Below are 12,498 nucleotides of genomic sequence, written 5' to 3'. Positions count from 1 at the left end.
GACCGGGACACCCCAGCTTGACTGCTGTCACCAAGTGGGGGGAACTGTCTCGGACAGCCTGCTGGGCCCTTGCAGGTCCCTCTGCGTCCGGTGGCTGCAGGCGAGATGCGTCGCTCTGCACTGACACCGCTGTCCGGGACTGGACGATGACAGGCCTGCCACAGGCAGCGCACTTGCTGAGGCCGTGTCCGTAGGGACTTGGCTCCTCCCCAGGGTCCCCTGGCATCGCCACCCTGCAAGGACCTCCAGGGCGAATCTGCTCCTGGGAACAGCCCTGCCCAGCGTGCTGCCCCCCCCGTGTCCCCATGGGAAGGAGCAGCACAAGAGAAAGTGCCAGCTTGGGGACAGTACACTGCTTCCTGGCTACTCGCTGCCTGGCCTTGAGCAAGTCTCTTGATTGCTCCAAACCTCAGTCTACCCATCTATAAACTGGAGCAATAACGTTTGATTGCAAGAGTGGTGTGGAGGGAGCCGTGCATGTGAAAGAGCTTGGGGAAGGGAGCCTCTGTCTCTGTGGCCCCTGCACTCCTGTTAAGTTCTCAGCACCACCAGCCCACGAACCCTACGGGTGCCACGGACCCTGGAGGAAGTCCCATGGCAGGGACCAATGGCTGAAGAAGCCCTGGCGTCTGCATCCCGTCAGCCGCTGAGCTGGTGGACACCACACCCACAGCACCCCTTCATCCCCACCCCGAGCTGCATGCCGGCCTGGCCATCCCGGGAGCGGCAGGAAGGGTGTGTACGGCAGCTGCGCTGAAGCTTGACATGTTTTTCCACCCGAAATAAATGAGGCGGGATCCGGGATGTGTTTACAGTGGGTGGAGCGGCGTCCACACAGCTCGGCAGAGAGGTTGGAATCAGGACAGCAGGAGCGTTCTATCCCTGGCGCCAACCCGGTGCATTGCCAGTGATCCGGGGCTCCAGTCTGCAAACTCCGGTTCTGAACCCGGGCTTCTACCACAAAAGAACCAGTGCAGAGCATAGCCCCCAGGTGGCTGTGAACGCTCACTAAATGCAGCCCCCCTGTGCTCCGTGGAAGCAGCATGGGGTGGTCACTGATGGTGCCATCAGAACAGGAAAATAGCATCTGGTTATACGAGAGGGACAAGAAAGACTCCACGGAGATTTTTTTAAAGCTTCCCAATATTTTTAGCCAAGGGCAGTGGCGCAGCTACTTGGGAGGCTGAGGCAGGAGGATCACAAGTTTAAGGGCAGCCCAGGCAGCTTAGTTAGACATTGTCTCAAAGTAAAATATAATTTTTTTCTTCTTATACATAGTGCTGGGGTTGTAGCTCAGTGGTAGAGTGCTTTTCTGGCATGTGTGAGGCCCTGGGTTCAATCTCCGCCATGAATAAAAGGGAGTTTGCTGATATTTTCTTATAACCATTTCCTTCTAAACTTACTGCCACGTTTGGGGTCTGAGGTGCACACATATAGTTGGGCTCCGCAGCCTACCCATCCCAACTCCCTTTTTTCAGCCTTAGCAAGTTAAAAATAGAAATTTTTGGCCATTAGCAGGTAATGTTTTTCTTACCAGTGCTTTTCCTTATTGGTGGACTAAATCCTGCAGAAATTTATTTGTGTGCCTTTTTCTTTTTTATGTGTTTTTTTTGGGGAAGGTTAAGATAGGGTTTATGTGGTTCAGGCTGGCATTAAACTCACTACATAGCCCAGACTAACCTCAGCTCCTGGCGATCCTCCTGCCTCAGCCTCCCAAGTGCTGGGATTACAGGCGTGCACTGCTACGTCTAGTTTAGACTTTTCTTCCTATACAATAAAAGTTCATTTTCTCTTAGTTCTGAGACTGACAGGGCCGGTTCCTTCGTCCTCTCCCCCTGGCTCACAAGGGCCTCTCTTTTTTTTTGTTTGTTTGTTTTCTTCCGGTACCAGGAATTGAACTCACGACCTCGTGCTTGCCATGCGGGTGCTGTGCCGTTGAGATATATCCCCAGCCCTGAGGGCCTCTCTTTTTGTCCCTGTGCAGTTTCCCTCTTTATCTGTGTCTGTCTAATATCTTCTTTTTAAAACAATTTACATGAGGTGTGATGGCATGTGCCCCTAATCCCAGTGCTCATGAGGCTGAGGCAGGAGATCACTGCACGTTGAAGGCCGACGTGGGTGACATAGTGAGTTCACCCCAGACCATGAACTACACGGTGAGACCTTGTTTTTTTTGTTGTTGTTTTTTTTTTTTTTAAAAAAAAAAACCAAACGATTAAACTTTATCTTTTTAATTGACCCACAACACTGGATGATCTTACTGTGTGTGACGGGAGGCTCTGGCGTCTCTGCCTGCTGTGGGACAGTTCAATCCAGCTCATCCACTCTGCATTTCCCAGGACACAGGGTGGCGGCGCTGACTGCAGCTGCTTGCCATGACCTCTGGCACCTGGTTCCGTCTAACCGGAGCTGTGTGTCCTTTATCCAAGACCTTCCCTGTCTGTCCCAGGCTCTGGCTGCTGCCACTCCAGTCTGCCTCAGTGGATCAGCGTTCCTCCGCTCCGCACACGACTGAGGTCACACAGTGGTTATTGTTCTGCCCCTGGCTATTTTACCCACAGTGTCCCCCACATTCCCCTATGTCACAGAGGGTGGGGTTTTGTTTTTCATGGCCAAATAATATTCCTTTGTGTAATATGCTGCATTTTCTTTATGGGCATGAAGGTAAGGACTGGGTAGGGACTTTGGGGGCAGTTGAGATGGGGTTTTGCAATATAGTCTAGGCTGGGTTTGAATTCATTGTGTAGCCAGCCTCAAATGCTTGGTGATCCTCCTGCCTCAGCCTCCAGAGTGCGGGGATTACAGGTGTGTACCAGCATGTCCAGCAAGGATTCTTTCTTATAAGATCTCTTCACAGCAAAGGGAGCAGTCAACAAGGAGAGGCAATAATGTGCAGGATGTGAGAAAATATTTGCAAGCTCTGGTCAGCCCTCTGTCTGTGGGGTTTGCATCTATGGATCAAACCAATCAAAGATGGAAAATATTAGAAAAAATGTGAGGTTATTGCTGCCATGTGCTATGAGCTAGGCCTAGGATACATTCCTCTGTCATTTCCGCCCATACAACACATTTATAACAGCTTTGCATTAGGTATTATAAATAAGCTTTCTTTATTTAAAGTATGCAGGAGGATGTATGTAAGTTCTATGCAAAAAATGCACTGTTTTATTTATTTGTTTGCATATGGGACATTGAACCCAGGGCTGTCCCTCTGAGCTACATCCCCAGCCCTTTTTTGGATTTTTTGAGACATGATCCTGCCAAATCACTAAGTTCCTAGGGCTGGGCTCCAACTTGCAATCCTCCTGCCTCAGCCTCCCTGAGTGTTGGAATAACAGGCATGCACTACCACACCTGGGTAAATACTGCACCATCTTATATGAGAGGTGTGAGTGTTCATGGATTCTGGTATCTCCAAGAGGTCCTAGAGTGGTCCCCTGAAAATGTCAAGGAGAGGTTTTAGGTACGCAAACCAAACAAATAATACAATTTAAAATGAGCAGAAGACTGGAGCAGATGTCTCTCCAAAGAAGGCGCACAAGTGGCCATCGGTCTATGGGAAAATGCGAAACATCAGTGATCATCACAGAAGCGCAAACTGAAACCTCAGCGAGCCCCAGCTCACACCTGCTGGAAAGGGCACCTTCAAAAAGACAGCGTCAGTGCTGGCCACAAGTGGAGGAACGGCCCTGCGTGCTGCTGGGGGGCTGTACATCCGCTCCACCATCATGGAAACCAGGATGGAGGTTCCCCCCAAAACTAAACAAAGACCCCCGCCCAGGTCCAGCAATCTCGCTGCTGGGGACCCACCCAAAGCCGGTGAGATTCAGGTCTACTTCAGCCCTCTTCCCTTGAGCCACGGGGTCCGCCTCAGCCTCCATCTCCGAATGAGGGGATGCTCTTGTGCTTTTAAATGCGCGGTGGGAGAGGAAGACGGTTTGGGAACCTGGCCCCTGCTTTGTGAATTGCGTCCGGGAAATCACAGCAGTGAGTCTGGGCGCTTGCTGACCACAGCTCACACAGTGTGTGCTGTCCGTCTCCCTTTCTGAGAAGCCTGAGCGAGAAATCATTTCTGGAGCAAGTGAAAGGGAGATGAGAGAAACAGGAAGGAAGATTTCGAGGACATGGTGCAGAGATCGGGGATCAGGGAGGGCGGAAGGGGAAGGAAAATAAAAAGCAAAGGTGACAGTGTCTGCGCCCATAACCCAAGAGGTTCGGGGACTGTGTGCCGCAAACCCATCCCAATAAAAAGAAAGGGGCTACTTCATTATACGGGACAACCGGGAAGGAAGCAAGTACGGGCGGATGCGATTCTCGCCCCCTCCCCAGGTGTGGCCGTGTGACCCCTGCTCGCCGAGGACTCGCCGGTCACAGCAACGTCCACCTCTTGGTGGAAACCTGTGGTGCCCAGCCTGGTGACGGCCTGCCTTTGCCAGGGGGAGCAACAGGGGACACACAGGAACCGGCTCTGTGCAGGGCGGAACCCCGCCGTGGCTTTGACCGAGATTTAAGATTTGTTTATTCCAGAGCCTCCTCCGCCCCGGCTCGGAGTCCAGGCTGCGGCAACAGAGAGGCCGTTTGGTGAATGCAAACATTTGAAATAACAAATGCAAAGTGAGAAACCATGACGTGGCTGCTCACCGGCATCCCTCCCCTGCCTCCAAAACCAGCTTCCACCTTTTATTTTAACAGATGGCATCGAGAAAAGTAACAGGTAAGTGGCCACAAGTGCCAGCAGCTTAGCTCCTTTTTAAAAATAAAACCTATCTTTTTTTTTTTTTTGATACCAGGCATCAAACTCAGAACCTTGCACTTGCCAGGTAGGTGTTGTGCTGCCGAGCTATATCCCCGGCCCTACTAAAACCTACGCTGCTTTTTGTCCCAAGAATGCTTAATTTGAATTGACCCAACACTTTAAAAGAGCCCAAGTCCTTATCTCCCATTTCACAGTTGAATTCCTTTCCTCACTGTGTAGTTCAGGCCTTCAATTTGCAGCGATCCTCCTGCCTCAGCCTTCTGAGTGCCTCGATTGCAGCATGTGCCACTAGGTCCTGCTCTCCTAGTCGAATTCCTAATACCACAGCTTCTAACCTGTATTTCTTGCACCCCACATAAGGGCCCCTGAGGACCCGACAGACAGAGCCTGGAGCTGGTGCTGGCTGGGAGGAGGCACCATGAGCTCCCCAGAGCCCAGGCACTCCCCTCGCTCCAAGGTCTTCAGTGGCTCCCTATTGCCCCAGGGAGGAAGACTGAGTGAAGGTGCCCATCCAGAAAGACAGGAATCACACAGCCCTGCTGCACAGGAGCGGGCAGAGAAGAGGCCTTGGCCCGGGGCCCTCTCCAGAGAGTTCCCTGAGAGCAGGGCCTGACTAGAGTGTCTGCATCCCTCCTGCAGAGACACTCCCCGGCTGGGGAGATGGCGCGCAGCCAGCCAGTGAGCTCAAGAACAAAGCCCAGGCCACCCCTGCCTCGGCCTTCGGGACGGTGACGTCACGCAGAACCGCCTCTTGAGGAGGCCTAGAGAGCCCGGATGAGAGCCGGGGTGCTGGGACATGAGAGGTGGAAGGCGCTGCCCTGTCCATGGTGCAGCCTGGGGCAAGAAGTCAGGGCTCCAGGAGCCTTGAGGGGCTGGGCAGCTGTGGGGCGGCCCCGATGTCCTCAGGCCCAGCCCCAGCCCAGGCAGACAGGCCTTGAGCATCCAAGTGTGTGGGGGCGTCTGGGGGAGCCCAGGCCTCCCCCTTATGAACCTCCATCAGGAAGTCACAGGGAAGAGCAATACGCCCAGCATGGGCTCCACCATCACCGTGCCCGCCTCAATGGGGCAAGCACCTCACTGGGGAGGCCCAGAGAGGGTGAGTGGCTTGCCTGAGGCCACACGAGGGCCAGAGAGCAGGACTTTGAACTCGGGGCTCAGACCATCTTTCTGAGAAGAGCAGTTGGGAACTGTGCAGCTGCTCTGCCGGACTGGAAAGTTTCCCAAGCACCAGGGCAGTGGATCGCCGGCAGGGCCTGGATTTTCTTCCTGCCAGGAGTGAAGAGGGAACCCCTCGGGGTCAGAGGCAGGAGGAGGCCATCAGCAGCCCCGGGACGTGTGGAGCCAGCCCGTCTGGAGCCCTGTCGCCAGACAGGGCCAGCACGCGGGCACCCTGTCGCACACCAGCAAGGGACGGAGGAGACTCCCTATTTATCGTTATTGTTTGGTTTTTTGAGACAACTTCTTGCTGTGCAGTTCAGGCTGGCCTTGAACACACTACGGAACCCAGGTTGGCCTCAAACTTGTAGTGGCCCCCCTGTGTCAGCCTCCCAGGCCTGAGGTGACAGGCGTGTGCCGCTGTGCTTGGCTCAAGGGAAGCTCTTTTTGGACAGGTGAGGAAGCTGAGGTGGAGTCTGGTGACATGATGCACCCCGGATTCCCCCAGACCTAAGAGCCAGCCCCAGGCATGGGGTGCAGGTGACTGTAAAGGACACACTCTGACCCGGCCGGCGACTCCTGCTATAAATACGTTGCTGACTTGGGTAACCTTAGCTGCCCGCCGCCCGCCGGGCCCAGGGCCATGCATCCCCGAGCCGGCTGCCTGCCGCTGCGTCCCTGCTCTGCGGACTTTCCCAACGCCGTGAGGAGGCACCGCGTTCTTCCAACAGCTTGCGGTGACACAGAGCTCACTGTCTCCAAAGGGGAAGGGCGTTGCTGCAGACATAGCCTCCGTGACCACAGCCCCCCGCCCGATGCAGGGAGCTCCCGGACCCTGTCCTGTGCAGATGGAGTGTGGGACCTCAGTCAACTTCTGCTCCACATCGAGCAGCTGGGTGACTCTCGCGTGTCATCTGCCCCTCTGAGCTTCAGTTTCCTTACAGCGCACAGTCCTCTCCACGGGGTACACGGTCCGCTGTGTCTGGGACAAAGCTCGGCGTGGTGCTGCACACCCGAATTCCCTGACTTCCTTCTCTGGGTCACAGACAGGGTCTCACTATGCAGTCCAGGCTGACTCTGAACTCTCTGAGATCCTCCTGCCTCAGCCTCCCAAGTGCTGGGATTATAGATGTGTACCACCACACCCAGCGGGTTGTTTAATTCTTCTTGCAATTTGAAGATCTGATGTCTTACTATTATCCCCATTCAACAGAGGAGAAAGCTGAGGCAAAACTGCCCAATGTCACATGGGTGGTGAGGGGGGAAACAGAACATTCCCATGGTGGACACAGATCCAAACAGGAAGCAGAAGTCACAGCAGCCTGCTGGGGGGCCGGGGTCTCAGAGAGGCCCAGACGTCAGGCCACGCCCTCCAGGGGACCCCCTTCTCCGCCAGAGCCTCCCCGCTAAGTGGGCGTCCTCCTCTGCCCAGGGCACTCTGATCCCTACACACCAGGCTCAGTCTGGAGTCCGCGTTATCACAGACAAAGGCCACTGCCACTGTTTTGCAGCCTGGAGCCGCCCGGAGCCCCTGACCCAGGCGGGACAGAGACAGTGGGTCGGAACCAGGCCCTGCCTCGCAGCCCCGAGAGGCACCTCTCCTCCTCCGTGTGTCCAGGCTGCACACTCAGCGCCTGCCGTCGCCACCAGGCTAATATTGTCCCGGCTTTCCTGAAATACTCCTCCCCACGGGTGGCGTTACAAGCTGCTAAAACCAGGGCCGCGTCCCGGTAGAGGGAGAGAGCTATTCCGGGTCCGCGTCAGGTGTGGGGCTCGGCCAGCCAGAAAGGCCGTCCGCGGCTCCCCCGGCCCTGGCGGCCTCAGCAGCCTGGCGAGCAATGCCTGGCAGCTGTGTGACTGGCACCGGGGTGACGGTGAGGCCAGGCTGCCGGTGCGGCGCCTCCCCCCAGCACACACACACGTGCACACACACTTGCACACCCAGAGCCAGGCCCAGGCCGGCTGCCGGCACCCGCAGCACCCCACCCTCAGCTCCCAGGATGCCTGGCTTGGGGTGCCCGCAACACTCCAGGGGCCACAGCCACATAGCCAGCATGGCACTGGGCTTTCACAGCCACCTGTGCCCTGGGCCCCGCCACCACACTCTCCGCCCCCACCTGGGCACAAGGAGGCTCAGAGAGGTGAAGCCACTTGCTCAGGGTCACCCAGCCTGGAAGTGAAAGAACTGGCGCTGGACAGAGGAGCCCGGCTCCGCGTCCCCAGCATCACCTCCGGAGGAGACTCCCCAGCACTCTGCCGCAGCTGGCTCCAGGGACATCATCTTGGAGCTAGTGCTCCAAGAGGAAGGAGCCGGGCAGCCAGTGCCCACCGAGCCTCTCACGGACGGAGCAGAGCCACGTGTGGAGGCCACAGAGGCTGGCCACATCGGCACTCGCCGCTCCCCAGCCAATTCCAACCCGGAGGATTTGGGGTCCCTGGGCTCAGATTCACAGGGAATCCTCATGGACGCGTCTTGCTGTCCCCCAGAAAAATAGTCACACGTACTCCTTTGCATGCACTGCCAGGGGCCCTGGGCACGTGAGGCCACCCTGGGGTTCAGCTCCTGCCCAGGGCCCCGTACCCTGTGGGTCTCCTGCCCTCCACCCCACCCCCGGCCTAGGAAGGGCTGGGAGCAGGCAGGCTTCCTGCTCCAGCCTTAGGGAAGCCAGGGTGCGGTTGGACTTGGCTCTAAAAGTCACGCCCCTCCCCCTTGCGGCTGCGGCCCCCGGCGTCTGCTGGCAGGAAGAGGGTGCAGCCCCACAGCTGCCCGCAGCCCGTGGGCCCCGTGCCCTCGGCGACCGGCAGCCTGGGCTCCGCAGCAGGGGCCATGGCGGGTAAATATAGCACTGCCACTCACCAGCAGAGGGGCCCTCGCCGTCCGACATGGTGCGGCCGATGGGCAGCTGCTGGCCACCAGCCTGCAAGGACACACCACGTCCTGGGTGGCCGTCACCCACCCGGCAGGGCTTGGGACTGCTCTGCGTCCGGCCCCTCCGCAACGGCCTGCCTGGCCCGCCTGGCCACCCCCCCATGCCGGGCTGGGCAGATAAGAGCGGCTCCCGTGCCAGGAGCCCAGGCGATTGGTGGATAATTCTGGGCACTGCCCTCCCTGCCTGGGCCTCTCCAGGCAGCCCCGGAATGTTGCCCAAGAAGCCGCTGCACCCCTGGGTGCTTGGCCAGTCACCAGGACCCCAGGTGGGGGAGGGGGCAGAATGCCGCTCACCCTATCCCCAAAACTGGCTCCAACCCTGAGCCAGGGACATGTCTGGGCACTGGGGAAGGAGCTGACTAAGTGATGCCACTCACAGATTGCTGGATGGCACCAGAGCCAGGCTGAGTGCCACCACACTTGCCATCTCTCTCACTCTGACCATCGAGTGCCTCGGAGTTAAGAGACCCCCCGGCCAGGAGCCAGCACTAGGGGTGTGGCGGGGACCTGAAGCCTGTCTGTCTCTAACGTCTCAGGAAGGCCGGACCCTGCCTGGGATATTTGGCAGCATTCCCGGACACCTTCAGGGGCTCCTTGGGTACTGGAGGCTGGGGTGAGCGGGGCTCCCTCAGGCAGCCAGCGTCTGTGCCTGGTACCAGGACTGCTGGGGAAATACTGGCTAAGGGCACACATCGTGCAAGCACTGAGTATGCACTCGCTGTGTGCTGCCCCAGGAGCAACCCAGGGCCCCACATAGGTCAGAGTCTGGAAAGTACCAGCCCAGGCCTGGGCTCCTCTAGGCCCTGGGGCTGAGGTTTGCAGAGCCTGGTGGAAGTAAGGTGGTTTCAGGACCAGGGAGGGAAGTGCTTCTGATGAGCTCCACTCAGAGAAATCCGGAGGGCTAGCACTTGAGTTACCTTGTTAAAGGGCAGGGAAGTTTCTCAGGGCAAGAGGGTAGCCCACCAAGAGGGAGCAGCGGGTGCAAAGGAAAGAGGGGCAAGCCCCAGTGGGAGAGTGGCGGGGTCCGCAGCAGGGGATGAGACGGACACGCTCCCTGCAGAGGAGGAGAAAGATGCCTGTGGAGGGAGGTGTTCAGGCCGGCGTCCTGGAGGAGGGGCAGGAGCCTCAGAAGAGGGACGGGGCAGAGTGGCATCACAGGCATCCCGGCTACCACTCTGACCTCACTGTGTCCTTGGCTGGTGCTTGCCGTGTCCTCGCCTTGGTTGGCTTGTGCCGTCCTGACAGGTATGGAGCTCACCATCACAGAGAGCGTGCAAGCTGGCGGAGCCCCTGGTTGGGGGTGTAGATGGAGCTTGAGCATCAGGTGGGTTGGAGAAAATGGCTTTGGGGTCCTATTTCACTGCGATTTGCCTGCATGCATCCCCAGAACCCCTTTAGTCCAGGGCAAACCAGGACTGTTGGTCACCTGGGTCCTTCCAAACAGCTTTTTAAGTGAAAAAAGAAATGCCAAGCCAAGCCAGAGCAGCCCTGGGGCTGTGTCCAGGGTTCTTGGCCCCACCTCCCACCTGTACACCCCTCCTTCCTCCTCACCCTGAGAGCCACCCCAAGACTGCTGGGGGGTGGGTCTCAAGGAGAGGAGCCAGCTGCCCCCAGGGTGCCACCTGCATGGTGGGTGGAGCTTCGTCGGGGAAGTGGGAGGGGCCTGGGAAGTGGGCGGAGTCTTGAGGGGCAAGGCCGGGAGGTCAGTCTGGAAGCTTAACAGACAGCAGAGGTGACTGCAGGGTTCAAAGTGTGCAGATCTCAGTAGGTGGCCGCGTCTCCCCAGGAGGAGGTGGGAGCAGGACAGGGGGCCTGCGCTCCCTTGGTGTTGGAGGGTGCAGATGGACATAGCCTAGGGTTGGACCTGCCTCCCTGGCCCTGCCTTGCTCATTGTACCTTTGGGGACACTGTGGTCCCTCTAGGCACCTTTGCTTCCACACTGGGGAGCATTCAGGAGCACCCCCTTGGTGCTGACCCAGAGTCCCTGCCCCCAGGCATACACAGTCTCTGAGGCCAGCGCTGGGCAGGACCTGTGATTCCATCTGGGGTCTGTGTCCTGCGGTCCTGCTCGGAGCTCCCTGGAAGGGCTGTTTCAGCGGAGGAGCCCGGCCTGGAACAGAGCGGCCTCACAGCCCAACCCGGGTGACAGTGACGGATGCGCGCTAGTGTGGGCGGCAGAGCGGGGCTCTCACCGTGCCCGCCGCCCGGCAGTTCCACAGACAGGGTGGGACGGATCTGGTGGCTGATCTGGGAGCCGGCTGCCTCCGCCAGCCTTCCTGGGGGACAGGGACCAGCCCGGGCCAGCTGGGTTTCTCATCAGGAAGGGGCTGTGACCAAGTGCACACCAGGGCCCAGAGCCTGCCTCAAGCGTCTGTCTGTCTGTCCCGGTCCCCTCAGGGGACCAGCCAAGGCCGGCTTCCCTTCCTGTCCCTGGCCCCGAGGCCTTCCTGTCGTCCTTATCCTGGGAACACGTGACAGGAAGAGCAGCTCCGCTCCCTGTTCCTGGGGTCACGGCGGGGGGAGTGGCTCGCTGCGTGTGTGTGGGTGTGCAGGGCACGAGTGTGAGGGTGTGCTTGCAGGTGCGTGGCAGTGGGCACCTGTGGGGGTGTGCGTGTGAGAACGTGTGCGTGGTAACGTGATGTGTGCTCCTGGGTGAGCGTGCGTGTGTGTGTGTGTGTGTGTGTGTGTGTGTGTGTGTGTGTGCAGGAGACAAACATGCGTGGGGGGTGTGCGTGTGATGTGGGCACGTGCGTACCTGGCTGCCAGGAGCTGCCCCTGAAGCTCTGGCCGTTATATGCCAGCTTCAACAGGAACTGGGAGGGGGCACCACAGCCTGGTGTGGTGGCTCCCCAAGCTTGAATGAGGGCACCCAGGTCAGGAAGGAAGGGCAGGGGGCCGGGGGTGGCAGAGGTGGAGACCTGGGGGTGAGGACGAGGGGCCTCAGAAGAGCCGGGCACCCGGGGTGGTGAGATTGCTGGACCCGGAGCAGAGATTCGGGGAGGCAGGACTGGGGCTCCTGAAGGACAGGGTGACGGGATGGAGCACCCAGGGGGGCGGCAAGGGTCTCCTTGCTGGTGGGGCCCCCGTCGAACAGGCAGGGCAGCGGGTACTTGCCCCGTGCTGCGCTGGCCATGGCTTGAAGGACAGTGGATGTCATGTAGGACAGAACCGCACCCTCGGGCACGGGGCCTTGGGCACTGGGGTGTGGGAGACACAGTCCGCTCTGCGGGGCCCGGACCTCAGCAGTGCCCAGCAGGCCTCCCGCTGCCTGAGTGAGCAGTGCGCTCGGGTCACACCCCGTCCCCAGAGCCCGGGGACAGACGCAGAGGCAATGGCAGCACGGAGAAACTCACATGACGGCACACGGGGCTCACGCACACGGGGCTCACACACAGAAACACGCACACATAGGCTCACACACACGATTCACACACATGACGCACAGGCTCACACGCAAAACACCCCGGGGCCCCAAGCTGACCCCGCGTGGGTGGCCTTGGAGAACACTCCCAGCCTCGGACTCCCGGCCAGCACGTAAGCTTGGGGGGCCAGGCCAGCTGCTCAGGGAGTCCCTGGGGGCTGCGGGGTGCGGGTCGTGGGTTTGGGGGGCGGCGCCTCCCATCTGCGAGAGACTGGAGCCACTGTCCTTGGAGAAGCT

The 12,498-nt window shown here is 58.8% G+C and overlaps 1 protein-coding gene across 6 annotated transcripts in view; it reads right to left on the bottom strand.

The window, feature by feature from the left end:
* The window catches only part of Eml1 (echinoderm microtubule associated protein like 1), a 146,139-nt gene extending 137,185 nt beyond the window's left edge, over window positions 1-8,954 (bottom strand). For all 6 annotated transcript variants that reach the window (XM_005390419.2, XM_005390421.2, XM_005390420.2 and 3 more), the window contains exon 1: window positions 8,769-8,954. In XM_005390419.2, coding sequence (XP_005390476.1) covers window positions 8,769-8,943 — 175 coding nt within the window. In that variant the 5' untranslated portion in view covers window positions 8,944-8,954. The remainder of the gene's footprint in view (window positions 1-8,768) is intronic.
* Between the last annotated feature and the right edge of the window lie 3,544 nt (window positions 8,955-12,498).

This window comes from Chinchilla lanigera, unplaced genomic scaffold, assembly GCF_000276665.1.
Source record: "Chinchilla lanigera isolate Chin_1 unplaced genomic scaffold, ChiLan1.0 scaffold00037, whole genome shotgun sequence".
Classification (NCBI taxonomy): Eukaryota; Metazoa; Chordata; class Mammalia; order Rodentia; family Chinchillidae; genus Chinchilla; species Chinchilla lanigera.
This window is presented reverse-complemented; position numbering and strand designations above follow the sequence as displayed.